The sequence below is a fragment of the Larus michahellis genome, chromosome 1, assembly GCF_964199755.1.
Source record: "Larus michahellis chromosome 1, bLarMic1.1, whole genome shotgun sequence".
Lineage (NCBI taxonomy): Eukaryota > Metazoa > Chordata > Aves > Charadriiformes > Laridae > Larus > Larus michahellis.
Genome location: NC_133896.1, coordinates 67338492 through 67366389, shown reverse-complemented (window position 1 = coordinate 67366389; position 27898 = coordinate 67338492). Strand labels below are relative to the sequence as shown.

Genomic DNA, 27898 nt, shown 5'->3' with positions numbered 1-27898 from the left:
AATGGATGTTTACAGGAACACACCACGCTCCTGCTCTTTAGTTATCCTTTCCCCTTCCGCAGCAGGTGACACAATCCTGCACGTAAAAGGTACAGCCCACAGTTTTCTTGAGCAGTTGTCCAAGCTACACAGCAACTGTCCTCTAGCTGCATTTGACACCCTGATGAGATAGCAACGACACTGACAGTTTCTTACCATAAACATTCACGGGTTACATCTTACCTCATAGTTGCTATGTCCTTTGCCAACTTTCTTGCCAGACAGGTTCATGGCATCTCGGGCCCAGTTATCTACCAGCTTGTGCAGGTCATCTGTGAAAGTCCCTTTCCGGCTTGAGGCAAGAGCAGCAGGCTGAGACTGGGGCGCTTGGCTGTTCACTGTAGCCCCGACTGTGTTAGTGCTGCTGGTCCCTACAAATACAAAAAACCAGGAATCAACACTTAGGTTAAAGATCATCTTTCTCTAGTAAATGTAAGAAATTGTGGTAATGGTACATCAATAGAGAGCCAGTTAAAAGTGCCATGCAGATTAATTCTAAGTTTCAATTCCAGGACACACTGAAGTGGGAACTGCAAGGACTCCTACAGGCATTTTCTCAGATTTAGAGTATTCGACAGATATGTTCACTTTTCAAGAAGTGCTGCAAGTAGTCATCTTAAGAGGGGAATGGTAGCAGCCTACAGGTCTTTGTAGGGGAAAAAGATTAGATTTCAGCACTGAATGACAGTACGGTCACGTCATTTTCTCATCCTACACCTTTTAATTAGCAGCAACCACTATCGACACAAGTCAGTTCCACCTTGGAGGACAATGCTGGATGCTGAGTAAGGAGCAGTACAATCAGCATCACCAGCTGCTCTGTAGCAAATTATCTCCACTTTGTAAAACAAAGAGGAAAAAAACCACCCAGATTACACAAAAAAGCCACAGTGAGAAACAGCAACTGTTGGTTCCAATACTGCCATACTTATGTTCTTGACGATAACCAGATGGGACTGTCTTCATCCACCAAACAGCCAGGATCAGCAGGGGAAGTCTGCACTGCATTAAATTTTTGCTTTTTGCCTCTGAAAGCATTTTTTTGCCATTACGTTCAGATTTCCTATGTCAGAAGAACAGGCATTTCAGATGCAAACAACCAATGCAGCTAAAAGAAGGCAGAAATGAGAGTAGTTCCTCAGACACGCTTTGACAAGTTTGCCCTATTCATCGGGCTGATTGTAAGAACACAAAAAACCCTTCACATACACACCAGGCTCTGGTTCTGATAGAACATTTGCTGAACGTTATCCTGCAGGAAAAAAAAACAAATCTAGAAGCTTTGTTTTGGATAGCCTCACTGTCCCCCTCACACTTATAAACAAGCAACTGCACTCATATTTAAGTCTTTCAAAGGCAGACCTCACAGCAGGAATCAAAGAAACTGTACATTATCAAGTATCCTAATTCCCAGCAGTCTTGCCAAGTATCCTCATTAACAGATGTGGAAGCGATGGTTAACTACTAGGGCAGGCTTTTCTGAAGGACGTGGTAAAGGCAGAATGAGTCTACTTTTCTCAAATCCTTTTAGTACAAAACCCAACAACAATGTAAGAATCTGGCCACTGCAGTGCTGAACCCAGCACTCCCTGCAAGCACACATCCTCGCCTACTTGGTTCTCAAAGTTCCTCAAACATTTCTACCCGCTCACTTGGAAGACTGCAATTGGGAAATCCAAGAAAGCCCGAGTTTATGGCAGACATTTCTGAAGAAAACTCATTAAAAGCAGAACATCAAAGATGCCAGCAATGAAAATCATCTCTCTATTGCAAAGGCCCAATGACGGAGTCGCTGCCTCTTGCCTGACAGCAACTCCACCTGTTCCGCTTTCTCTGGCTATCAGCCACGTTCCTTGCAACCACCGTTATCAAAAGAAGAACTGGCTCCAAACCCCTGCAGGAATGTTTCGTATTGAGGAGTGAATTAGGAAGGTGACGTACTTACTATGCAGGACAAATAAGCAAAGTGTTACTGCCTCTAGTAGTGCTGAGGAGGGAAGGATATGTATCCCTCCCACCAGGTCCAGCTCAAGCATGGAAGTGGTTCCCGGTCTAGGTGCCCACAGGTGGGGCAGCAGTTGTTACAGGCAGACACATGCAACACCACACACGGAAAAGAAAGAATAAGGTTCCCTGACCAGGGGGTGCAGCTGCAGCTCAGAGGAACAGTATTAGAAACACTCTGTAAGGCGGCGAGGAAAATCTACAGTGAAATAACATGAACCTTAAGCACGCATCACAGGTAAAGGGCTCAGAACACAGTTATTAAATAAGAGCAATGGCGTGAAAGGTGAAATTAAAGACAAATGAGGCTAAAGCAACAAAGAGGTACTTGGTGGAGCTGCCAAAAACCAGTAACAGTCACATTCCACCATGAGGGTTCATGCAGGGATTGACACTCGCTTTCATCCTCTTCAGATGGCCAGTATCTGCTTTTGACATGTCACACTTCCACTTTAATCAGTGAGCGCACAGCTTACAACCCAGGATCCTGGACCTCTGCTGGAGAGCTTCCTCAGGCCACAGAGGGGAGGGAATTAATCAAGGTATATACGCTATAGTGCGTTCATCTGCAGACGGGAAAGATCGTTTAGGAAAGTTTGAGTGTTTTGAAAAGGACTAGATTGGTTCAGGGTGGGAAAGGTGGGAGGTTGCCAGAGCTTTGTCTCCAGAAGTGATTTTGCTAGGGAGCTCCTGTTTCAGGTCGCAGACAGAGGCGGACCAGCCTACACCATTGCAGGTGCACTATACAATTACTAAAGCTCCCATGTAACGTCAATTTTAAAAATGACTTCTCAAGAATTTCACATTTTAGCTCGGAGGTAGTCACCGCCTGCAGAAACTGCCATCCAGAAGAGTCTGAAAAGGAAGTGCTTCAACTTATAGCATTCAGTGGAAACAACCCCCCACATTCCTGCTCGGTCACAGCAGCCGTCCCCAGTTCTGCTCTGACATGAAGGATCTGAAGTGAAACAAGCTTCTCCCTCTCCAGCCTGCTACCTATAATGCCGTCATTCTGCCCTTTTATTTTTTCCCCCATAAGCCAGCAGTCAAAAGACACCTTTAAAACAATCTTAAGTGACATGAGCGCACACAGGCTTTTCTAAACTTCTCTTGCTTTGGGAGACACGCTGCAGAGCTCTGATGGCTTACGCTTACTCTTTTAAAATGTTGAAGGAGCGTCTGCAATTGGATCTGTCACTAAGGTGGGAAGCCCCATCACATCTGTAGACAAACCAGCTGCTCAGAGGTACAATTCCAGCACATTACAGCGAGCAACTGACCCTGATGCTCAATTCGCTCTCGTTAGCGATGAGCAAAGAGTAACACAGTGAAGGTGAGGTTCTGCCTGCCTCCACTTGTCTGCAAGGGTAGTAGCCAGACTGTTCAATATACCAACGACAGAGTACACATTAGAGGGCATAACATAGACAGACAGATGCTGTGCTGGAGACAGAGTCAGGGAGGTAAGGCTTCAGTGACCAGAAAAAGCTGATGAATAGCTTTACAATCAGGAATCGGAGATAACAGAAATAAGATAATTACTACAGAGCTGGTTGCAAGGACAGACTTTTTTCACCATCTTCCCTGAAGCACAAAGAGAGAGTAATTTGTTAAAGATAAGAGAAACAGTGAGAAATGTTTAGTATCAGCAAACAATACAAAAAGCTTGGTGAGAAACAGAGGACACGGCACAGCAGGGCTCCTGTAGTCACCACTGGGACATTCTAGGAAAAACCCCAAAGACTGGTCTGACAGTTGAATCAGCTGTACTTTGAGAAAGAGAAGAGGCCCAGCCTCCTACATATGTTCTTCAGAATTCCCAAACCATCCTGAAGAACGTCAGGAGACATTACTGTCACAACTGGCTGTTATCACATAAGGAAAAGCAAATACATGTTCCATTTTTGTCAGGACATAGGAAGCATTTTACAACTATCAAAGTTCAACCGGTTTACAACATGAAAAAGATTTATTTGATAGGTCAAGTGCTTTTGTTTGCCACCCTGTTTTCTCAGATCTGTGGAATAGTTCAGACATTCCCTGCCAAGCTGTATCACTCTGTTTCTCCAGCTGCACATTTAAAAGCATCAATTACTGCACTGTTTCCTCAACACCGCTGATTCTAACCCAGCATCTTCTCCAGTTGTCACTCTCCACAACAGTCTGCAAGAGCATTTCAAGGACAAGACTCCAGGAAGCAGGCGACCTGCAATAAGCCAAATGCCAGGCCAAGCTGCGCCATGCCTTTACAAGTATTACCTGCTTTTACAGGACAGCTACAACACACTTTTCGAAAAGAATCCATTTCTCTTAGCACCAGTCCCATAAGCAGGAGATATACATGCCAAAGTACTCCCGTAGTAAGACGATGGTCAATTTGCAGCAAGCTAAGGCCTTCTAAATAAACGATAATCTCATATATTCGGTTCATTGTCAATTCTAGAAAGGAATGGCTGTTCTTTATATTCCCTATGCCAAAAGAGGACAGGCCAGACTAAAGATGATTTTAGAGTCAGCTTTGGTAAGAATTTAACTTCTCCCAAGAAAGGAGCCATAAATCTTGAGATTGCAGATGTCAGTTAGCGCACATCTGCACATTAGTATACCTAGCAAAAAAAAACCCCTAAAACATTTAAAGCTGCTCAATTTGAAAAATTAAATGCCAATTAGTACTTGCATTCACAAATCCAATGAAGTGGGATAGAGGTATCATTGCAAAACTGAACAGCCAGGAAAAAAAGTGTCCCCTCCTTCCGACTCACTCCTTTCTCAGAGGATGGAGCCGGTGGCATTGCAGCTGTCTCTGCAGAAGGTCAGGCCTAGTTCCACCGCACAGCTCTCCGGCTCAGCCGTGCTACTGCCAACTGTAGCGAGACAGATGCGTGGCACCGTCACGCAGTGCAGCAACTGAAGGTCTCTTCACAGCACTTAAAGATTTCTCATATCAAGTCATTCCAGAGGGTGGGAAACAAATGTCGGACATTTAAAGGGTCCAGCCAGCAGAAGCAGCACAGGAGATGTTGCAGCACTCCCAATAAAAAGCATCACATCAGCAGCCTCGGCTCAAGCATATCATTACTTCAATCACATCAGAAGTTTGAGGCTCTCTTGTAAATCTGCCCTAGCGTAAGTACAAAGGAGTGTGAAAAGGGCTGCGAGGTAACTCGTGAGGGTTGATAGGATGTCTGAAGATGTCTATTTACCCACCTTTACTGCTATTTGTTGCACATTTAGTGCATCTCCAGTTCGCAATAAGAACTTCTAAACCTGGGCCCATTAGTAGATAAGGATCTTTTGAGTTTGCCTGCCGATATTCTCAAAGTATTTTTAAAAACCTCAACACTTCAATCTTTAACTATCCATCTGCTAATGAACATAAGTAGTCAATATAACTGCCTACAGGTGGTATCAATGCCTCTGTAATCAGCTCTAGTGCTGAGAACACGCAAAAAAACACATCCAACTTGCACAATAAGTATACTGCTGGAGGAATTCAATGTATTCCCCCCCCCCATCGGTTACAGTAGTGTCTAACAAAGGAATAATCTGGAAAACAAATCTTTCTCGTTGTTCCACTAGAAAGACCACCTCCCCTCCAAGCCTCATGTCAGCTAACATTGCTGAAGCCTAATTACTAAGGCAGGCCAAAAGAAAATGCCTGTGCACCCACAACTTGCTAACTCTCCCCAGTTTCTGTCATTTCACTGAACTGTCCTGAAAAAGTTTCCACCAAAAGCTTAGATAAAATGAGTGCTTGTTATTGCGAGTTTAACAACAGAGAATATCTAACACGAGAACCCAAACTTCTAAAGGTGTGCTAAGAGCAGCTCAGCTGAGCCATGGGATGGGAGGGAATACAAGGTGGTAGATGAGAATGGGCTGCATGAAACAGATCCAAGCAGCAGAAAAAAAAAACAACAAAAAACGAAAAAGACAAAACAAAAAACAGACAAGGAAGGAGTAAAGGTGTTACACACAAAGAGCCAAGCAGGGCGTACTCAGAAATCGGGTCCTCCTGCCACCAGGCTTGAACGTCACTCTCTCAGATGCACAGTTAAACTTCGCACAGCCTGTGAGAAAACAAAAACGGGAAGAACAGAGAAAGGAGGGGAGAAGGGACAGAAACACCACTACAAGATGTTAGCAACTTGAGGTTGGAAGGGTGAAATGCATTAACATGACACACAAGAATAAGCCTCAAAGTGTGAACCAAAGAGTGTGTAGACAATATACGGAGTGAAGAGACTCCATCCAATACCTCCAGACATTAGGCCAAGTTTGCAGTGCTACTCTCCAGTACATAACCCAAAAGTAAGGTTGCAATCTAGAGGAAAACCAAATCATGGCAAAAGTATCCAATTATAAAAGGTACTGCACAACTATAGATACAGGGAGATGATTCAAGCAGCTCCAAAATACTTGAAACAGTTGATGAAAAAAACCTCTATAGAAAATTCTTCCAAAAAGTCTGTTTCCATTTTCTGTCTGTACTTCTCCAATTTCAGCAAAAATATTCATTAGAATTGATATGTTCAATCAGTCTATGGCAAAGCTTTTCAAAAAGATGTTCAAGGGGGGAAAAAAAAAAAAACCTGCAACAGCTAAGTTCAGAAAAGTAAAAGAATCAAGCTACAGGCTATCATCCCCCAAATGAATGGCAAGCAAAAAAGCCCTCCCTACCACATAAATCAGAGCTGTGTCTGAGAAATTATTTGATAACATACTAACTAATAACAATCAATCCACGACTTGAGTAAATGAACCATTTAGTATTCCTACCATTCCATCCTCCTACGCTAACTCTTCCTTCCAGGATAATTCTTTAACTCACAATAGCACAACATCAGCCTATTTTACCTTTTATTGTTAACAATTCCATCGGCAGAAACAGCCAAAACAGTCTGGAAGTCTAGAAGGACTCTGAGTCTTCAGAGGTTTCCTACCATTTCAATTATGTTAACTCCAAAGCTCTTCTGCATCCCCTTCCCCAAATTCATCTGTCCCCTCCTCCCTTCAGCCAACACCTCTCCCCCATGTCAGCAGAACATTGCTTGCCACCACCATACTGCACTCTTTGTCTTCTCCTTGATGCTTTCATTACAGCAGACAGGGCCATGTGCTATATATTCACTACTTCAACCTCTACACTTCACTTATGTGATAAGGTAGAAATCTAGTTGCAAAAAAAAAAAAAACACACACCCATATCAGCCTCCACGCATAGCCTGGAGACCACCAATATATTGTATGTTATGTATTAAAAATTAAGTGTCATCAAGTTGATCATTCCTTCACCAGTAACCAAGGTGCAAGTCTCAACACTAATTCCATTTAAAGTCTTACCTTGGCCTGGTGCAGAAAGGCTTGGTACTGAAAGGGCACCATCACTGGTAAAGGCAGAGTAGAGATTTTCGCTAGAAGGTGAAGGTTTGAGGGGCTGTAACAATTGGTTCTGCCCAGTCTCTGGCACACTACCAGGAGGATGAAGAGTCTGCTGTGGGGGCAAGACTGACGGTGCACTTTGAGCTGACAGATTGCCTAGAGGAAGAAGGAAGGCAAGAAGTTGTTCAACATTTCAGTTTCCCCTCATCATCTTTGACGCTTCTCTCATTGTTCCCAAGGAACAGGAGAAAAAAAAAACACAGAGGAAAGTTAGTCTGGAATGTTTACTAGGAGTGAAGTCGCTACCAAGTAACTCAATCAGTTGAGGTAGTGATTACAGTAGTGACACAGGAAAAAATGCTGTGATGGGAGGGGGAAAAAAAGGGTATCATCCTCTGGTCAAGCATGACAATCCAGGCAACAGAGGGGGAGGGAACTACTCCAGTTTCTGAGGAAGCAGTAAGACAAAAAAAAAAATTCTTATTTACTTAAATTTTCAGGCAACTCTGTGCTAGCTCACCATCATATGCTCACACATAGCTCTCCTATCATATGACAAAACAGAATTGAGCAGACAGGGTGACTGGATACAGAAATTGCAGCATGACATGGAATTACCAAAGTGAACGTGCAGGAAGCAGTAACAAATATTCCTGCTCAGAGTCCTGGCCCTCCAATATTGTTTACTCAATGCTACAGGATTTGAGAGACATCTACAGTTACCCAGCAAGCATCTGACACCCATGTCATTCAAACAGTAAACAGAACTATTTTTCTGAGTTCTGTTTATTGTAAAAATTTTTAGTAAGAAAGGAAGCCTTGACAATTGAAACTGTTTCTCAATTTCTAAGTACAAAAAACAATGCAAATCCACTAGAAAAAAAAAATCACTACTTCAACATTCACCAATTATGTCTAAGTTTCTGAAGTAGGACACTGATAGTACCACGCTTTAGTACTACTAAAGTAGAAAAAAAAATGCCTCTGAAGATGACTGAAGAGACCAGCCCCATTCTGCAAAATCAGTTTCAGAAGGCAACAAGAGCAGTTTATCTTAAAAAAAGCAAAAGATTAAGAAATAAATCACAGTTTTCCCCCCACACTGTAAATTTACACTGTTCTTATCAGAGCCCTACAACTAATCTCTAAAAAACACAAATCACAACTTTAAAACTGCTCTTACAGAACAATGTAACAGCATCTTTCACAAGATTACAAAAGCCAGAAGCAAGACCAAATACCAAAAGCAATTTCAAAAATGATGTAGTAATCCAGGCGGTGGAGGAACTGGGACACACACACACCCACCCCCTCCAAAAGACAAGGCGGAGCGACGGAGACACAGACATAGATCTAAGAATGAGAGATGGTACCTTGCCTGTTTTATCTTCTCAAAAAAATTGAAGAGAGTCTTACCTGATAGCTGAGGACTCTTATTTCCCTGGGAGCTGCTACGACTGGACTTGCTGCTTTTTCCTTTAGTAGGTCGTCTCCTCCTTCCGGAAAGGGGTGCAGCTGGGGGAATAATTACTGCAGGTGGGGCCTTTCCCAATTTCATGTATAGTGACTCAATCTCCTGCTTCTGGCGGCTCTGCAGCTCCTGGATCTCTTTAAGGTGCCTAACAAGTTACAAGAGAGCATGACTTACAAAAATTGTATGTATATGCACGCACGCATACAGTCCTTCCCCTCCAGTCAAGCTTGACTAGGTCCTTTGGTCAAACTCCCATTAACATTTAAGAAAGGAGGAAATAAATCTTTTCCACAAATAAACACCGAATGCACATGGCAGACCCTTGCCATTTTCCATTCTGCCCTAACCCTAGCTAGAATTCCAACACAAAGTTCCCAACATTGTAATCATAATACCAGGATAAACGGAAGTACAAACAACAACATACATCTACTGTAGAAGATCAAATCATTCAGCATTAAAGTGCCACACGAACAGCTAGATTACTCATTTTCTGAGACATATGGCATTGGAGATTTCTACATTTGTATTTCCTCAGGTTTTCAGAGCAGTTGCATACACAAGATTTAAAATTGCTAGCTGCCCTAAGAAGTGTTTAACCTCCAGTATAAATAAATCAGTAGATCACGTTGCTTGACTTTAATTTTTTTCTAAGGCAACAAGGATTCTTCAGAAAAGAGACCCATTAGATGTGCCATAAGTGCATATTAGAAATGCAGAGAGTTGAGTGTCATTTTCAAATGAGACACCACTATTCCCACTATTAAACTTCAGTGATATGCAAAAGCTTCTATACATCTGCAGTCTTATCCACAGTGCAGCAATCAGTCTACATATAGACACATGCAACAAGGTTACAGGACAGAAAATGAAGCACAGCAAACATGTATATACCTTTTTTGTTATAATTATGTACTGCTTTCCCACTACAGAATCTTACTTCCCACATAAACACTGACACCAGGTCCTGGTGACTGACACCACCTGGTGTCCAGGTGAAAAGTAAAGTACAGATGAAATTCATATTAATCCTGTTACTTGTATTTTGCATAAAACCACAAGGAAAAAAAGCCTTACTTCTCCCGTAACCGACGGAGTTCCAATTTCAAGTCTTCATCTTCAATATCGGACTCATTGTCACTGCTCATGTAGGAAGAGTTGAATGAGTTGCTAAGGCTCTGAACAGGGAGGCTGATCTTCGACCCCAGGGGCTGGAGGGAGTCTGGGCTCCCTGAACCATCATCCAAATCCTTAGCCATCCCACTCAGGAAGGCAGCCTCCGGTTCTGAGGATGGACCGTTCATGTGCGGGGACTGCCTTGACTCCAACTCTTTCTTCGGAGTTGCAGCTGAAGAAGCAACTTGTTCCAAGTCCACAGAGAGAGGAAGAGTCATTGGCTCTTTCTCCGCACAGCTGACCTCATCCTGAGTCTTTGACACCGAAAAGCGCCCCACTTGATCCGTTGTTGTTGTTACCTGAAAGCGCCCGACCTTAGTAGGCTGACCAACATCTGCCGGTAATTGCAGCACAGGAACTGTCTGAGGAATGCCATCTACCACATCCAAAGAGGAGTCAGTGACAGCCTCACTTTTCCGACTGCCAGACTGCTTTACCAGCGTACTCTCTGGGCTACTGCCAGAAAGAGATGAAGAATCAGCGGAGGTGGTTTCAAACTGCACCGGCTTAGTTTCAGGTTTGTCACCCTCTTTTAGCACATCATCCACGGCCACAGATACCTAGAATAGAAATGCAATCATGCAGACTTTCTTAGTTCTTCCTTAACATGATGCTTTTATTTACCTTAGGAGTAAAATGAGGTGCCTTTAAGGGGAAAATAACCAGTTTCCTTGGTATGCCACAATGCAAACTACTGCTTCCCTCTAAGCAACTCGCTCCCACACAAAATAGTACTTTTTAAGTGATCTGGAGGATTAACTCCAAGAGACATAACCGATTCAGAGGGGACTTCCTTCACAAGCAGGACCTAATACAGTGAACATCCGAGCACTGTTAGCCAAAAAGCAGCTAATATTAAAGACCAAGGCCAACAGTTACACAGCTAAGGTCTGTAATGATGAAGTGCTGTATCCACAATTCTAGACCTGCAATTTCTGCCCGGAATGAAAACAGCATCTGCACAAAGCACTGCATTCACAAGCTCAACAGGGAGATTTTCTCCCAACAGGAAAGCCTGCCATGAGGCAGACAGAGCTGGGACTACCCAGGGACTGCTCAGCAAAGATCCTCTAACAACCAAATCAGTTTAACATCTCCTACCTGAAACCGTCCCATCTTAAGAACCCCGGCTCCTGCTGCGCTAGCCATAGCACTGCTCTCTCCACCGCTTGATGCTGAAGCTAAGGAAAAGGAGAATGCGATTAAGAAGAAAACGAGCAACAAATTATTTGAACTCCAAGCATTTCTTTTTGTCTACTTCAAACCCAAATATCAGTTAACTCCTTTGGATTCATGGAACCCAATCTATTTTTTCAACTTTACTATACAGAATATCAAACTACAATGTTGAAATCAAGTATTTTTCTATAAAGTTTCACTGCACAGTACACTTGCTAAAAGTGTACTTTTAGATAACAGTAGAAAAAGCACATTGATTTCAAACAGGGATGTGAAATAGCCAAAGAATTAAAAAAACAGAACTGAAATTTATGTTAAAAAAAGCTTATTTTAATTCAATACCCACACCGACAACCTAAACTTCACAAACACTGGGGACAATTCATTAATAGAAAAGTAGTAAGTTCAAGAAATGCTATAAACCACACTTATTCAAAGCAGACTATCTGAAGCTTTCAGAGCTGGATTCTTAGGTGTCAGCTCCTAATTTTGTTGTTGCATGCACTGGCAGTATAAGGTTACAAAGCTGAGAAATAACATTCTATTTTTACATCAGTTCTATTGGACAGCTTGCCGTTGTTTATTAAGCAACTTCTCAGTTTGTTTACTTTTACCTTCTAAACTTTAGCAGGCAAAAACCAACTCATTTTCTAGCAGACAAACGAGTTCTCCAGTATAGTTCACTACTGACATACCAAAATGGGAATATTTATTTTCCTACTGGTTTTATTAGCTTTTGAAGGTTTGTCCTTGAACTTCAGAGGCACATGCAAGTTAAATTATGTTTACTAGATAGTTCAGAAATAGTTTTAGTACCACATTAACAGTTTATTTTAAAAGAAGATGACTTCTAAAATTAAAACAGTTAGGAAAATACTGACAGGAAAGTCTCAGGCTATTTTGCCAGTTGTTGGGGGTCCCCATCCCCCCCCCCCAGTTGAACTCATCTAGATTTAAAAGTCACTGATCATTCAGAGTTCAATTGCTGATCATCCAAGTCAACCTTCAGTTGTTCCAAAGCAGCTAGAAGGGAGCCTGGTTTTCCTACTACCTTTCTTAATCTTTTAGTAGTTTAGCCTTCATTTCTCTATTTAAATAGAAAGGAAACACTTTCAGGTTAGGAAGAGGTATCCATATAGAACACGGCATGATAATGCAAAATGAGAAGTCTTACTGTTGTTGCCAAGAACATAACACAAGACAGAAAACAGTTCCTTCAAATCCTGAAGCTGTACCTTAGCAGCATACTGCAAATTCTTTGCAAGTCTTAATGTAGCATTTTGGACATCTTTAAATCCTAAATGAGTTGCTATAATATGCATACATCATTCCCCTCTCCTGTCCTACAGTGGAAAATTTCATTGTAGTTACTAAAAACTAGTATGATCCTCAAGAAATTGCCATTGTATGACTTACTAAAAAACACTATGTCCTTCCAAATTGCTAATCTGTTCAATTTTGGATTATGTCTCCATGCTTAGGAAACCATCTAAAACAATCAAGGTTGTCTTACCATCCTTCAGAGACTGTGTTGCTGTGGACACCAGCCCGGTAACCGTTGTAGATGCCACTGAGGGCACAGACTACAGATTCGAGGGGGAAAACAAAAATAAAATTAAATTAAAAGAATCAGCAGTTTGATTGAATGCCAACAAATCCACCATACTGCATATTACATAATCTCTTATTTTCACCAGAGTCAAAGCATGACCCACAACAAGACGAATGCAAGCGTTTTTAACCCCCAAAGCAAGCAACATCAGCAGGAGATTTTGCATGTCTTGTGACCCCAAGGCTGTCAGCAGAACATCACCTTTTGCTCTGCAGAAGTAATGCATAAGTAGCCACTTGGAGATCAACGTCTATCATTACCTTCATTTTGTATTTAAGTTTATTATTCTAGCCTTTTAAAATATCAGATCCACTCTTTAAACAACCCTCACAAATTAAGACTGACAGATTACATACTGCTTGTTTTAGTGCTCTTTCCCCTTATTCCACTGTTACTTCCCCTTCTAGTTTGGTGACATTAATGATATCATCAGAAAAGCTGGATTAAGAAACTAACATCAAAACCAGCCTCAGGAAGTACATAATCTATTGCAACATACAGATTTTTCCTAATTTGGTTGACTCAGTCCCACAAACTGAAAGGTGACTCTTCATTTCTATTTTTAAAAGTCTGAAGACTGGTGTAGCGATATTAAAGGCAGTGACCCAAGAGCACGACTTTGAGAAAACAGTGAAGTTTTTCAAGACTACTAAACTGCCAACATTGCAAACATACACAGGCAGGAGCAGATGTCACTGGAACGGTCTCTGGACTAAGGGTTCTTCTCAGTTTAGCATCCAGATCTTCCAGTGGCTGCTGGGACTGATGAGAAAGGAAAGAATAAACAGCTGTCCCAGCTCAGGGGAAATACATCACATTAGAGAAACAGCCTTATTCAATACTAAATCTAAAGCAGTCAGTACAGCTTCCACATTTCTATCATGTTCTACTTGTACACATTTAACACGTACAGCACAGTAAGACTGGAAGCAATCTAAGCAACACACTTGGTAAAAAACAGAGGAGCAGCATCAACTGGAACTTCTCTTTTTCATGAAGTCATTCCTGCTCTTAAGAACTGAGCAAAAATGCTGCAAACCTCCAAGTTCTACACTTTTTGGTTGGAGGGTCACAGAGGTAATTTGTATTATGGATTATCTAAAACCTTGAAGAAAGTCAATTAGAAAAAAAACATAGAAAAATTCAAAAAGATGCCCATAATTTCAAAAGCAAGCATGGATAAAGCAAGATTGATGATAACAGATTTTAAAAATAAAATAAAAAACCCCACAACACTTACAAGTTCCCTCAGACAAGCTATCATCTGGATGGATTGATGAAGAGGAAAAAGGGAGAGGGGCAGATTCTCTCTCAAGCATGCTTATTACTTAAGTTTCAGCTGTTTGACTTGGCATCCAAGATGTTTTTCAAACTTGGCCAATTGAATTGGGGAGGGGAAGAAGAAGAATTACCTAAAAATATCTCAAAGATAAGAAAAGATGGGATTCACTCAAAATTATTAATTAGGGTCATAGCCGTAAGATACACATGGAAGAAAATGTGTTGGCAGATATCACTGAATTGCAATTCTGACCCTATGGAGTAGAAATTTCCATCCAAACTTTTGCATTATTAGTTTTTCCAAGTCTTTTATATTAAAAAGCTAGATCTGTTTTTATATCTGAAGCTCAGGTCACAGCAACATAAAAACATTACCTTCCACTTTCAAAAAACTGAAAGTTAGAGGTACACAATAGCATAAAAATGCTTTCAACAGGCTACCAGGTTGACATTCTTCCTGAATTGTGGATTTCAAGACACAAAAAACCTATGAACAATAAACCCCGTATCAATTCCATACAAATAAAAAAAGAACACAAGAAGATGCAGACTTTGTGACTCCATTCAGAATCCAAATGCTTAGCAGACAAGGGAGGTAATTTAATTCAATAATACTGTAAAATAAAAGAGGACATTTCACCTGAAATAATTCACCTGTATAATTCTCATCACTTATGCTCACAAGAAGATATTTCCTTCAAGTAAACAAAGAGCTGAGATATCAGAATGATCAGGAAATAGAGATTTCTGTATGGAACAAGGGTACCAAAATGAAGCTTGAAAAAAATCAATTTAAATACACTTCAAAAAGCAATTAAGGAATAAACAGAACAGGTATTTAAGACTAAGGAACAAACTGTCTAAAACTGGTCTTAAGATTACACGTACTTAGTCTGCAAATTAGGTTTCTGATACTAAGGAAAGAAAAAAGCACTCTGTAATGAGCTACTGATAGAAGCAGTAAGGAAGAGAATCCTAGTAATTTTCCAGATAGTATTATGTGATAGCAGCAAATGCTCTTAACAGTCAATTAGATTTGATCCAGTTGGTCTCCTCCAATTTTGTCTCACTCCGAGACAGGCTTTAGAGTTCAAATGAGAAGTGAAATTAGGCAAGCTGTTTGCAAAGGACAAGAAACAGGGGTTCTATATTTGTGCCTCTTCCATACCACAAATCCTGCCAGAAATACCTATGACAAACAGGAAGAAGCCTTTTACAGTGGTACAGCGGCCCGAGTCACATAAGTGGCTACAAGTGCTTTGAGTCTGGGGGAAAATATTACTAACACACCCAGTTCCAAGCACCAAAAATAAAAAGGATGATGAACCTTAGGGTGACTGATTTTAACTAGCTGTCTCCAGATCCTTTTGCTACCCTTGCTCACGGTAAGAACACAGTTAAGAATTATCACCAAATTGTTGTCTTCTCTTCAGCAAAACCATACTTCAGAAAGAACTGGCTGAAAGGCATAAACCACCTTCTGTCTCCAGAAGCCAGAAGGGAAAAAAAAAAGGCGTTGCTTGTCAATACTGCTATCTTACAGCTTTATGTAAGCCATTCAGCTTCTTGTTCAGTTTGGAGGCAGAAGATACCCATTGCCTGATTACTCACAGGGCAGGCCCTCATTCAGCCTGCTAGAAAGAAGCTGCATAAAACCAAATACAGCAGCACTTCTTTTCCTGACAGGTTCAAGTGCCATACGTTCACTTTCTTAGTTTTCTTATGTGAGGAGCACAAATTTCTGCCCTTTAGCACTGAATAATACTTTCGAAGTAGTAGACTGATTCTCATTGCCTACAAAAGATTTAAATATGCTTTCATTAAAAAGAAGAGACAATCAAGAAGTAGTGCTGGACACAGAGTCCATCTGCAAGGACTCCTTGATTAAAATCACCAATTTGCATTTGCTCCATAAGATGAAGACCAAGAAGGTGGCAGAGCAAGAATAGACAGGATGAGATCAGGATGAGATGTCAGCCTTCGGCACATTGTAACCTAGGTCCACTAGGCTGTTTCTATTCTCACCTCCAGGACGTGCTCTATGCAAACTTAGTCTAAGAGATATTCTTAAGAGATCACAAAGTAATGACATTTACTAGGAGAAATAAAGAAATTGCTGAACAGAGACAGAGCTTCTACACAGAGAGCACTGGAGGAAAAAAGCTGGAAAAGCTAAAAAGGGACTACTAATGTCATAACCAACATAAAACTACACAAAAGCAGCTAACATGCCCTACTGCTAACTCTACTCATGTCTTTAGAACCAGGTAATACCATGGTTCTCACATTTGAAAGCCAGAAATGGAAATACTATTCCAATGGTATCTTTGAAGATCAGTACCCTAATATATGTAATTCAGTTCTTTAGTTTTAGCTGTAGAATATGAGCCATGACAGCTCATTAACCAAAGTTGCCTTGGCACAATTTAAATTTGCTATTTTCTAACACTATTCCTTTGTATGACAGTCAGCTTATATCCTTTCAGACAGATGTTCTCTCATCAAGCTATTGTAAATCCCAAGAAAGGAACAGCTTGCAAAGAACTAAAGTGACCTTTAAAATTTATTTTAAGTTCTGTTCCACAGATGAAACTTGAATTCAAGACCTCCATTGCAGGAGATGAGAGGGAGAATGTTACCACAGTGTTATGGAGAGGTCTTTATCAAGTTTAGCTCAGTTTGCATTGAAATTCTCAGTGGTCAAAAAACCAAAAAAGAAATCAGGCCATAATGCTAATAAGTATTGTACAAAGTTTCATACTGTAGCTATTTTATCGGAATGACTTTAAAATTACAGTTAAGATCTAAGTGAATAATTCCCTTCTACAAAAGGACAGACTCCAATTCAAGTGTAGCTTTTGGACACATATTCTAAGACTATTCACTGTAGACTTAAGCCCCAGGTGGAGGAGGTTACTACTATAAGATGCACATGCACAGGAAACACTAGATTTAAGGCAAAATTACTCTGAGCCTTAAGCAGGCACCACTAGGTACACACTTGAATCATACCTCCTTTACAGGTTTGAAAACTGGGATAATTTGTGCCAAGTCTACTTTAATTCTGTAGAAAGCCATCTTTGTGTTTATTCACAAACTTCTTTCAAAAGTAGCACAACTATCTCATGATCTCATGGGTTTTGTCTGGTTATTTTTTCAGCTTTTCTTCGCATATGGAAGTGTAGTGTTCCCATGTTACATCTCCTTACATAGCATTTAGAAGACCCATAAAACAGTTTTGTCTTAATATGGTTCTTTCAATTACGGAAGGGGGCAGAGCATGTTCTATTTTTTAAACAGAAATGAAGGCAGATTTAATCTTTGGGGTCTTGAGATGAACACCTGTCCAGTTTACACACAAAATATCCAAGCTAACTATTGCACACAAGGACAGAATCTGAGCAAGGGAAGCCACTGTTACATTGCAACTCATGTTTATGATCAGGAGCTTCAAAGACCTTTTGCAAATCTGAAAGCCTACTGAAATCAGAGTGCAGTAATAACTGGAGGAAAACACACCCAAAAAACAGTCTGACCTCGGTAGCAGGGAAGGTCATGGAGCAGATCATCTTGAGTGCCATTACAAGTCATATAATGGACAAGCAGGGGATCAGGCCTAGTCAGCATGGGTTTATGAAAGGCAGGTCCTGCCTGACGAACCTGATCTCCTTCTATGACAAGGTGACCCAATTATTGGATGAGGGAAAGGCTGCGGACATTGTCTACCTAGACTTTCAAAAAGCATTTGACACTGTCCCCCATAGAATTCTCATTGGAAAACTGGCGGCTCGTGGCCTGGATGAGCATACAATCTGCTTGATCAAGCACTGGCTGGATGGGCAGTCCCAAAGAGTGGTGGTCAATGGAGTTAAATCCAGCTGGCCACCGGTCACAAGTGGTGTCCCTCAGGGCTCGGTGTTGGGACCATTTCTGTTCAACATCTTTATTGATGACCTTGATAAGGACATAGAGTATATCATCAGCAAGTTTGCAGATGACACGAAGCTAGGCGGGAGCGTTGATCTCCATGAGGATAGGGAGGCTCTACAGAGAGACTTGGATAGATTGGACCAATGGGCCAATGCTAATGGAATGTGCTTCAACAAGGCCAAGTGCTGGGTCCTGCACTTGGGCCACAACAACCCCATGCATCGCTACAGGCTTGGGGAAGTGTGGCTGGAAAGCTGCCTGGCAGAAAAGTCTGGGGGTTCTAATTGACAAGCAGCTGAACATGAGCCAGCAGTGTGCCCAGGTGGCCAAGAAAGCCAATGGCATCCTGGCTTGTATTAGAAATAGTGTGATCAGCAGAAGGAGGGAGGTGATTGTCCCCCTGTACTCAGCACTGGTGAGGCCGCACCTTGACTACTGTGTCCAGTTCTGGGCACCTCAATATGAGAGAGATATCGAGGTGCTGGGGCGAGTGCAGAGGAGGACAACGAAGCTGGTGAAGGGCCTGGAGAATAAACCTTATGAGGAGCGATTGAAGGAGCTGGGACTGTTTAGTTTGAGGAAGAGGAGGCTGAGGGGAGACCTCATCGCTCTCTACAACTATTTGAAAGGACACTGTAGAGAGGTTGGTGCTGGTCTCTTCTCACAGTAATTAGCAATAGAACAAGAGGGAATGGCTTCAAGCTGCAGCAGGGTAGGTTTAGGCTGGACATTAGGAAAAAGTTCTTCACAGAAAGAGTGGTCAGACACTGGAATAGGCTGCCCAGGGAGGTGGTGGAGTCACCATCCCTGAATATGTTTAAGACTCATTTAGATGTGGTGTTAAGGGATATGGTGTAAGGGAGAACTTTGTAGAGTGGAGTTGATGGTTGGACTCGATGATCCCAAGGGTCCTTTCCAACCTAAATGATTCTATGATTCTATGAACAACAGAACACAGGAATTTGCAAAGCCAGCAATTCTGCATTTTCATGAGTGTTTAATTACAGTATACAATGCTTTCCTAAAGAACTATTATGCTACTATACTCTTTTAAAGAAGAAAACAGGTTCAAGTTTTATGCACACACTCACCTGTATTACTTTTTTAAAAAAAAAAAAAACAAACCCCAAACCTCTAAAGTTCAGGTTAACACACTAAAAAACCCCAAGCCCGATTAATTGTTCCTGTACTTCAGACACTGGATATGTAGCTTGTCCTTTGGGACACTGTACCCAGTGCTGAAGTGACTCTGGCTACTGCTACAGCTACACAAAAGGGGTTATTCAGTCAAAAGAAAGAAAAACAAAGACATTAATAACATGCAATGGAGAGTTTAATCGAAACATGCTCTTTGAAAGGAAAAGAAGCAGATAAACATCTGCTGAGTCGTGTAGCACCTGAGTTAGTGAAGGTCCTGGAAAAGGTGGCAGCGGCTCACTGGATGGAGTGCCAGCCGGAAGTTCAGAACCTACTGGTAGCACCTATGGATAACGAAGAGGAAACGCGAGTCCATCAGACACGAAACAACAGAAGGATCAGATACCAAGCTACAGTCAGTCATGTCACACAACAGAAGCCTCAACTTTTTTTTCTGTAGAGACTTCCTTCCTGGAGAGTTAGCATAGAGTCTTTAGGGATTTTTGCAATAAAGTTGGGGAAGTTAGTTGTTTGCTTTTGTGTTATTTTTAAATCCAAATTATCTTTGAGCGGCCACAGTTTCCAGTTTAAGCTGCTGTGTCCAGGAGCAAAGCATCTTGGGGATATTATTTTCAAGTCTGCAAGAAATGCTACAATAATTCTTCCAAAAAGCAATTAATTTTCCAAGCTTAATTTATAAAAGGGTGCATGAATGCACTCAATCTCCTTACGACAGATCTACGTTAACTGCCCATTAGGAACAGCAAGCTACGTGCTTCTGGCAAGTTGTTCCAAGCAACATGACTTGAGAACAGAAACTGTCATGCCCAAGGATGTCTCCACTTGTTGAGAAGCAGATTTATAGATCTCACACCAATTTCTTGATCCATCCCTTTTTGTGAACCTGAAGGGTGTTGATGACCCACAGAAGATGACTAGGCCATGCAGCTGGGTAGAGGGAAGTCATCCAGGTTATGTGGAGGAGGTTAGAGAGACTGGAAAGGTTAGAAGGAGGCATCAAAGCCTCCCCGCCAGGTCAGATAGCACATTCCAGTTAGTTATTTCCATTGTTAGGGAAGTGGAAAGTTCTAAGAACCAAGCAATCCATTACACAATTTGCAATTCTTATTCTCAGCTGTAATCCTGAGGTTTGAGAAACACATGAAAGCCTTATGAGCTATAGTGTTGGTCAGATGGCTTCCCTCGTGCGACAGCAAGCACTGCTGGATGTGTGTCTACTCTGGTCCTTAACAAGAACCAGTTCAAGCTTGCAGTCATGTTACCACAGCTTAACCAATGCTTCAAATTGCAGTAATAACTGCCTGGTGAAGATAGATAACTATGGAATGTATCCTCCCAAACATATTTCATCAGGAACTACACCCAGTTGCATTACCTCGGATTTTTTTGTGCACTAGGAACATACACATGGACATTACCTGTTCTGAGGCATGATGAATTTTTAAGCTGTTGTAAGTTAATCAGTTTATAAATAAAAGGCAAAACATACTTTAAATAAATTCGTAAGACAAGTCAAAACACATTTAACTGTCTAGGTTAACAGGCTGGCCATAAGCAAAATAAAACAGAGTTCAATAAACCCCAGAAAACTAAAGAAATAAGCTCCTTAAAGCTCAAAAATCAGAGAATGCGAAACTAAAATTAAGCTTTGAGAAAAACTAATTTAAAAGTGAAAGCTTCAGAGGTGAGGTAGTTTTTCCAAAACCAACAGTCAAAAACCCCAAACATTTACTACATTTAAACCCAAGCCTTTGTAATTACAGGTTTGCAATTAGCAGGTTTCTAACTGCTCCAACAGTTCCTCAACCAGTACCAGTTTTTATTATTTTCTAATCTTTCTTTTCTAATTCTCAACTTCAAATTGAATATAAATGAATGCCTCTGTGTCTGGATTTCCTTCCCAACTTCATTGGCACTTATTCTTCCTCCTCCATGGCAGAAATCTTCTACTTTGTTTAAATACAAGGAGTACAAGGGAAAGACTACTAATGAATGGGGACACTAGGAGCATTAGCTCAATTCAAATGGCCTGAAACTGGTTAATAGCAAGGCTGGCTAAAGAAGATCAACACAAAGTGTTGGTGAGTGGAAAAAATGTTACAGAAACAAAAGGAAGTGTGTATTAAGGTTTTTGGTTTGTTAAACATCCAAAAGTTTCTTCAGCCTATTTCCATTTAACTTTGAAAAGGAAAGGGCTACCAACAGTTTAAAATACTGAAATGCACAGCCTCCCAACACAGGGAGCCATTTAAAAGAAAATAGGTAGTCTAATTTCACATATTGATACTTCTGGTTAACGAGCAGGTAACATTCACAACATATCTCGAGTTGTTACTACACATCATGACTATCTCTTTATCAAAGAGTGTTTGTTTAAAGAGCACAATTTAGTAAACACAAAAGTTTATTTTCAGGTATTCAGATACCTTTTAAACTTCTCAAAATTCTGCTTTCACAAATCTAACACTTGGAAGGAAAAGAGTATCCAGGCACCATATATGCAGCAGAGGACTTTAAAAAAAAAAAAACCAAAAAACTCTTTCAGTCAGGTCCACCCTTGCCTTCAAGGAACAGACTAACGATAAGAAGGAAAGCTAAGCTACTTTGTGAAACATACAACCACTCCATCTCATTCTAGTGATTATGTACAAGTTTAAAAGCTATTTAAAGCAAGCCTTCCAAATTCTATTTGAAAAAAAACCCAAAAACAATCACAAAAAACCAAGCCGCAGTTGCCTCAATCTTTGTAGTTTAGGAGTAGAAAAAATTAACAGCAACACTAGAGAGCTCTCTCAGAGGCACGATAGAGAACTGGGCTTTTTGTTTCCCCCCCCCCCAGTATGGGCAAAATAAAACACCTCTTGGGACACAAAAACAACCAGAACATAAAATTTTCAACATTCTATTAAACGAAGACACCTCTGCCTGCATAAATATTTTGCTTTATAAAAGGCTTGTGCTCAAGATGGCTGTTTCCTACAATACTTGAATATTCACACAAATGTTGCATTTCTTACCGGTACCCTGCTAAGAGGGGGCTTTGCAGGAGAGGTCCCTGGTTTCACTACTGCTGTTGCAATGCTGCTCGATGCCGAAATATAGCTGACCGGGGTGATCACTTGCCCGGGAGTGGCAACCGGTGTCAGCACTGGCAAGCCAGTTGGTCCAAGAGGCAAACTGCTTGGAGGTATACAAGTGCTAATGGATGTCAGGGGTTTAGTTGGTGCAACAGCAGTGGTTGGTATCCCAGGAATAACTGTAGTTTCCATTACCAACGATGTCTCCAGAGATACTGATGGATGCGTTGTTCCCACGTTACCATGTTCACTGAAGAGAGACCGTAGCTTTTCTTCCAGGGTCTTTATATCATCGATACCAGGAGCTTTAGACTGAGCATCAGCATCAGCCTCCAGACAGTGAATATGAGGCTGATTGGGTAACGGAGCTGGTTGAGGCTGGCTGTGTATCAAAGTTTGCTGGACTGCAGGCAAGTTAGTAACTGGTTGTGGCAAGACACCAGGTAAGGGAACCTGGGGCAACATGGGTGTTGCTCCTGGAATCTGGGGTAGGACAGGTGTTGATGTAATTCCTGATGGGACAAGTAAGGGATGCACCACTGGCTGAGTGACAGAACCACATATGCTTGTTGCTACTGAAGATGATAAAGGTGCAGAAATTGGAAGAGATAAGCCAGCTGTGTTGCAGAGGTGTGATTTATCCATAGACTGCCCACTCTCAGGTAGTGACTGTGGAGCACTCACAACTGTTGTTTCTGCCAGACTGGAAACAGAGCCACTGCTACTAAGCTGAGGAAGCTGCAAAGCCACATTCTGAGGCAGAGACAGGGCAACAGATGTCTGTGGTCCTGCCATACTACTTACAATCTGAGGAGCTGACTGAGATGTCACAGCTGGTGCAACACCACCAAGACCAGTGACACCCGGAACCTGGGTAGAAGGCAGTGCCAAAGAAGACGGTGTGCTGATACTGGGGGCAATGTCTCCAGTTACTGGTTGAGCAGGCTGGGATGTGGTAGGTAAGGAGAAAGAAGCAGGGGCGCTCACGCTGGAAGCAACACCAGTCGATTGCTGTCCAGATTGTGAGGCTGGAGGTGGAGAAATAGAGCTTGGCACACTTGCACTTGGTGCAGCTCCAACAGCTGCACTTTCTGAAGGCAAAGTAACAGATCCTGGAAGAGAAACACCTGTGCTGGAGGGAACAGATATTGAAGAAGCAGCCACAGATGCAGGAGGTGCACCGCTGCCCGCCATGGTAGAAAGTGCAGGTGGAAATGGTGGTATTGTTTGATTAAACACTGGAGGAGCTGTGCTAGGTCCTTCTGTCATTTGGGCATGCCCCATCTCAGAGAAAGCTTGCTGCAAGCTCAGTGATGATGCCGAGTGGGAGAGATTCATTCCAGGACCATGTAGTGGAGATGCAGCAACTGCAAGAACAGAAAAGTGTCAGTCCACATGGAAAAGTCCATTACAGTATTATTGTATATTGCTAGATTAAGAGCACATTTACCTCTCAGCATAATAAAAAAATTACAAATCCAGGCTTACATTAAAATACAGGATTAAGGTTTCAGGGTCTTGCGGACAGTCCAGCAACATGTTTTTTTCCCGCCAGAGAATCCTGCATAGTATCACCCAAACTATAATCACTTCTTACCAGCACAGATAGTTCCTTACTTCCCCAAGTACTTTAACTAAACTGTTCCTAAACACGTGTTAACTTCAGCACTTTGATGAATGTCTTCGCCATCCAATTTTAAGAGTTTATATAACTTACCTATATCCGGAGTTTCTTTTCCTCCAGGAACAGCAGATGTGAAAAAGCCCTGTTCTTTTAACCGACTCTCAGGAACAGGGCTGACAATAAACCGTCTTCCTGCAGAATGGACAACCTGGGTAAAGGAGCTAGGAGGAACCCCTAAACAGAAAGAAGTTAGATGTTTAGTGACACATGGTTGTAACTAAATACATAACCTGCAATATGGAATGTGCACTCCATATAAAATAAAAACTTGGCTGCACCCATCCGCTGAAACAGAAAAAGATAAATCACAAAAGACTTACCTATTCTTTGTGGCATGGAAGATGTAGGATCTGGCTGTTTGAACTCTAATTTCTGTAAAGTAAGATAAAATTTAAAGTTCTATTCTGAAACAGAAACCCACAAGATAGCTCTTAAAATGCTAGCTTACTGAAATGTGGGCATTTAAGGTAAGCAGTACCTTGGACCCAAGCACCATTACCGAACTAGTGGAATTCTACCCAGATAAACGTCAGCTACAGTGGTTTTAGAGCTTCTCAGCTTAGCGACCGTCAATACAACAAATTGATCTAAACACTCTTTCGTTACCAGGCACTCCCAATGATTTCTTTAAACTTCCCACAGATAAACGGATGTTTCAAACTAGTTTTGGGTGGAAACAAGGCAGAGATTCAGGGAAGTGTCACCGCTTCTTATTCCCAGCAATCAATTTTAAAAATCTGTGTTTTGTAACCGAGCCATCCAGTTTCTTAGTAGCTCACTGAGCAGAGGGCCTGAGTCCAGGCTCTCAGTGGTTAGTGAGCAGCACAAGGCTGGGGGTTTTAGTGTCTTGCCTCACAATCTCAAATCCAACAAGCCTCAGCATTTAAGATTGCCTGCTTAGTGGACTGTTAGGAGATTCAGCAGCTTCAGAAGCATTAGAACATGTCAAAAAAGCAGAAGGTCTACATTATTTAGCTTCCTAAATGAATTTTTGGCTCTCACCCTAATATGTAGATTTCTGTTTGTCTTTTCTTTTAATTTTTAAGCTTTGATATTTGTCATGAAAAAAGTTTCGGTTTCTAGCTAGCTCTACTCACTAAACCGTACCACCCAAAATGGAAAATACAAATAGCTAAGGCCATCTGTCCTTTACATACCTGTGACCCTGGAAAGAAGCCATCATCTTTTGTCCGCATACTCTCCAAACCCTGATCGCCTTCTGGCTCCACACTTACATCCTCACTTAGCATTTCATCTGCTTTCTCAATAATCTCTCGTACCTGTTCTACAAAAGAGTCTCTCTCGGTTGCTAAAATAAACTCATTCTGCACCTGTAAAAAGAACAAAGCAACAATAATTTTCCACAAGTTATTTCAAAACTATATATTGAATAGCCATAATTTACTTTTGGTGTTACTGTTTGTCCTCCCTTCAATGTTCTTATGCACAAAATGGTGACACCGTAGAGAAAAACAATTGCTTCTAAAATTATCTCCAGCATGGAAGTATTTGCCCTGGTTTACTCTTTGCTGTGTAACAACATTCAATCTCACTTCTTCATCAAACTGTCACCTCAATCTTTGCTAAGCATAGTCAAATTTAAAATAGTAGCCTTATGTCACTGTAATGCCTCATATCCAATGTTATGTACATTAAGAGCCACATTTAAAGGAAACTGTAACATTAAAAAAGCTGAAAATTCTGTATTGCAAGATGTCTTCTGTGCTTCACTTTCCGTGCCATATAGAACTTCTACTCTAGGCAGGTTGCACATCACTAACTCAAAGTATGGCTGTAGCACATAAACCAAGCATTAATTATGTTCCCTACATGGGCAAAAAAGATTGTTCATCCTATCTAGTTTTAATACATTGTATTGTCTTATAAAAATACATTCTGCTGTATATGTTTGAGGAAACAAGCTTAAACAAGTACACTTGGCAATTAGAAAGAAATTCTTAGTTTGGTCTGCCCTGTGAGAAAATTCTGTCTTCTGAAATAATGCATGGTAAAACTCTCAGATAATGAGTCTATGAAACAGAAGTTAAAGCTGTCAGTCATGGTATCTCTGCTGGGAAAGGGAGAAAGCACCTTAGAGGTAAAGCCCGAGGCATCTTTTTACATCAAGTTTCTGGGATGCTGGTTCAGAAAAGGGAAAGGCAAGCATGATGTGCTTGTATCAGCATCTTGCCATTTCAGTTGAGAACAGCAGCAAAAAACTCAAAGCTTACATGTAAGTTTTAAAGATCTAGCAACATTTGCCTTTAGAAAAGCAAACAGAATTTGTTTAACCTGGCACTTTGAGAAAGTTCTTTGCAGTTTTTCAGAAAATCAGATTGCAAAAACCCAAAGGCAAATCTATTTGATAAAATGACAATTCTAAGGTTAAAAACTGATGCAAATTTTCATGTGAACTGAGCACGCAATATTAACTGTCAATTTGGTATAGCACTCTGTGCCCAGAGTTTCTGTTTATGCTTGTGTACCAATAAGGTGAGTACAGGCCACGCTACATGGAAGAACAATTCTGAAACACAAATGAGAAAATAAGACTGCTTATATTACTGCTGTGATTAAGATTAGATTCAATTCTTCATCTCTAAAATATATCTTACCATAATTGAAGCTATTTCCTCGGGGTTGTCACCATCCAAATCAAATTTGAAAGTAACCATTTTCCGATTGTGTGTCTCTAGCTGGCATTCCACTACCCGATCACCTTTATTTGAAACCTAAAGCGAAAAAACCCAATAGCTCAAACCAAAAGCATCAGAATCTAAGACTTGCGGTTTAAAACTCAGAGACAAACCAACAGTACTGGTCTAATAGAAACACATTCTCTTTCCAGTCTAATAACTGGTGCTGTGTACAGCATCATTTTTTCTGATGATATATCAAATATTCTAGAATAGTCTGTGGAATCAGTGGTGGCTAAGCAAGCCAATTTTACCATATCTAATGCTCAAAAAAAGCTCTTAATAGATGACGTTTGAAACGCTGACTCCAGAAGCAAAAGAAATACACTGGAAAGCTTGTGTGCTTGCAGTGGGGCACAGCATAGAACAAGACCACAGAAGACACACATTCCTCAAAGCAAAAGAAACCTTTTGAGGCTCAAAAAAAGGCATCAGCACTACCAAACTATCACTAAAATATAGAAATACTCACATTCAGAATTCTCAGTTTTGGCCTAGCAGTCTTCTCATGGCGAGAGCGACTGCGGACAGACCTCCGCATATGACGTTTAGTAGTCCTCCCTTCATGCCTTCCACTAGAAGCTGGAACATTCTCGTTGCCATCACTCAATCCTGAAGCAACATCAGAATGCGCACTAAAAAAAAAACAACACAACAAACCAACAACTTTACATTAGTATCCATGCATTCCATAATTGCAACAATACAGTTCACCCTACCAGATGGTATTCTCTTCTGGGTAACAGTAGATGCCTGTTAACCACAGAGTAGAAGAGAAGAGTCCTGTCAACACTTAGGGCTGCTTGAATAGCAGTTCTAATAGCAACGATTTAGCTACATATCTCTTGCAAACTGAGTTGTACAAATATATCTTCTGAATATGTTTTCAAGCTATTTAGAGTTTGAATTCTGTTCAAGTGCCAAAAGGACAGAAAAACATCCCTTATGATCCATTTGACATGACAAATAAAAAAGGACTGGAAGTTAAATTACTATACGTAATCCTATTTACTCCCTCCATACCCTGCTGTAAATCAAAACTTACTCCAACTCTCATAAGCCTATTTTTCTTCTAGGAAGTTTATCTCCTTACATCCTCAAGAAAAGCCACAGTGAAAAAAATATCCCAGGTGAAAAAAAGAGACCTAAAGATCACCCAGGGAAGAACAGTATAACAGACATGAAAGTGAAATTCAGTTTGGTGAA

The 27898-nt window shown here is 41.1% G+C and overlaps 1 protein-coding gene across 16 annotated transcripts in view; it reads right to left on the bottom strand.

The window, feature by feature from the left end:
* The window catches only part of WNK1 (WNK lysine deficient protein kinase 1), a 107319-nt gene that overhangs the window by 3024 nt on the left and 76397 nt on the right, over positions 1-27898 (bottom strand). For 7 of the 16 annotated variants that reach the window (XM_074583857.1, XM_074583897.1, XM_074583966.1 and 4 more), the window contains 16 exons: positions 27165-27327; positions 26612-26728; positions 25154-25327; positions 24317-24368; positions 24030-24170; positions 22253-23679; positions 19475-19558; positions 13542-13628; positions 12768-12837; positions 11177-11256; positions 9977-10635; positions 8842-9044; positions 7387-7581; positions 6021-6113; positions 3586-3627; positions 223-410 (listed from right to left, as the gene is read on the bottom strand). In XM_074583857.1, coding sequence (XP_074439958.1) covers positions 223-410; positions 3586-3627; positions 6021-6113; positions 7387-7581; positions 8842-9044; positions 9977-10635; positions 11177-11256; positions 12768-12837; positions 13542-13628; positions 19475-19558; positions 22253-23679; positions 24030-24170; positions 24317-24368; positions 25154-25327; positions 26612-26728; positions 27165-27327 — 3775 coding nt within the window. The remainder of the gene's footprint in view (positions 1-222; positions 411-3585; positions 3628-6020; positions 6114-7386; positions 7582-8841; positions 9045-9976; positions 10636-11176; positions 11257-12767; positions 12838-13541; positions 13629-19474; positions 19559-22252; positions 23680-24029; positions 24171-24316; positions 24369-25153; positions 25328-26611; positions 26729-27164; positions 27328-27898) is intronic. The other 9 variants (XM_074583926.1, XM_074583936.1, XM_074583998.1 and 6 more) reach the window with 6 other exon arrangements.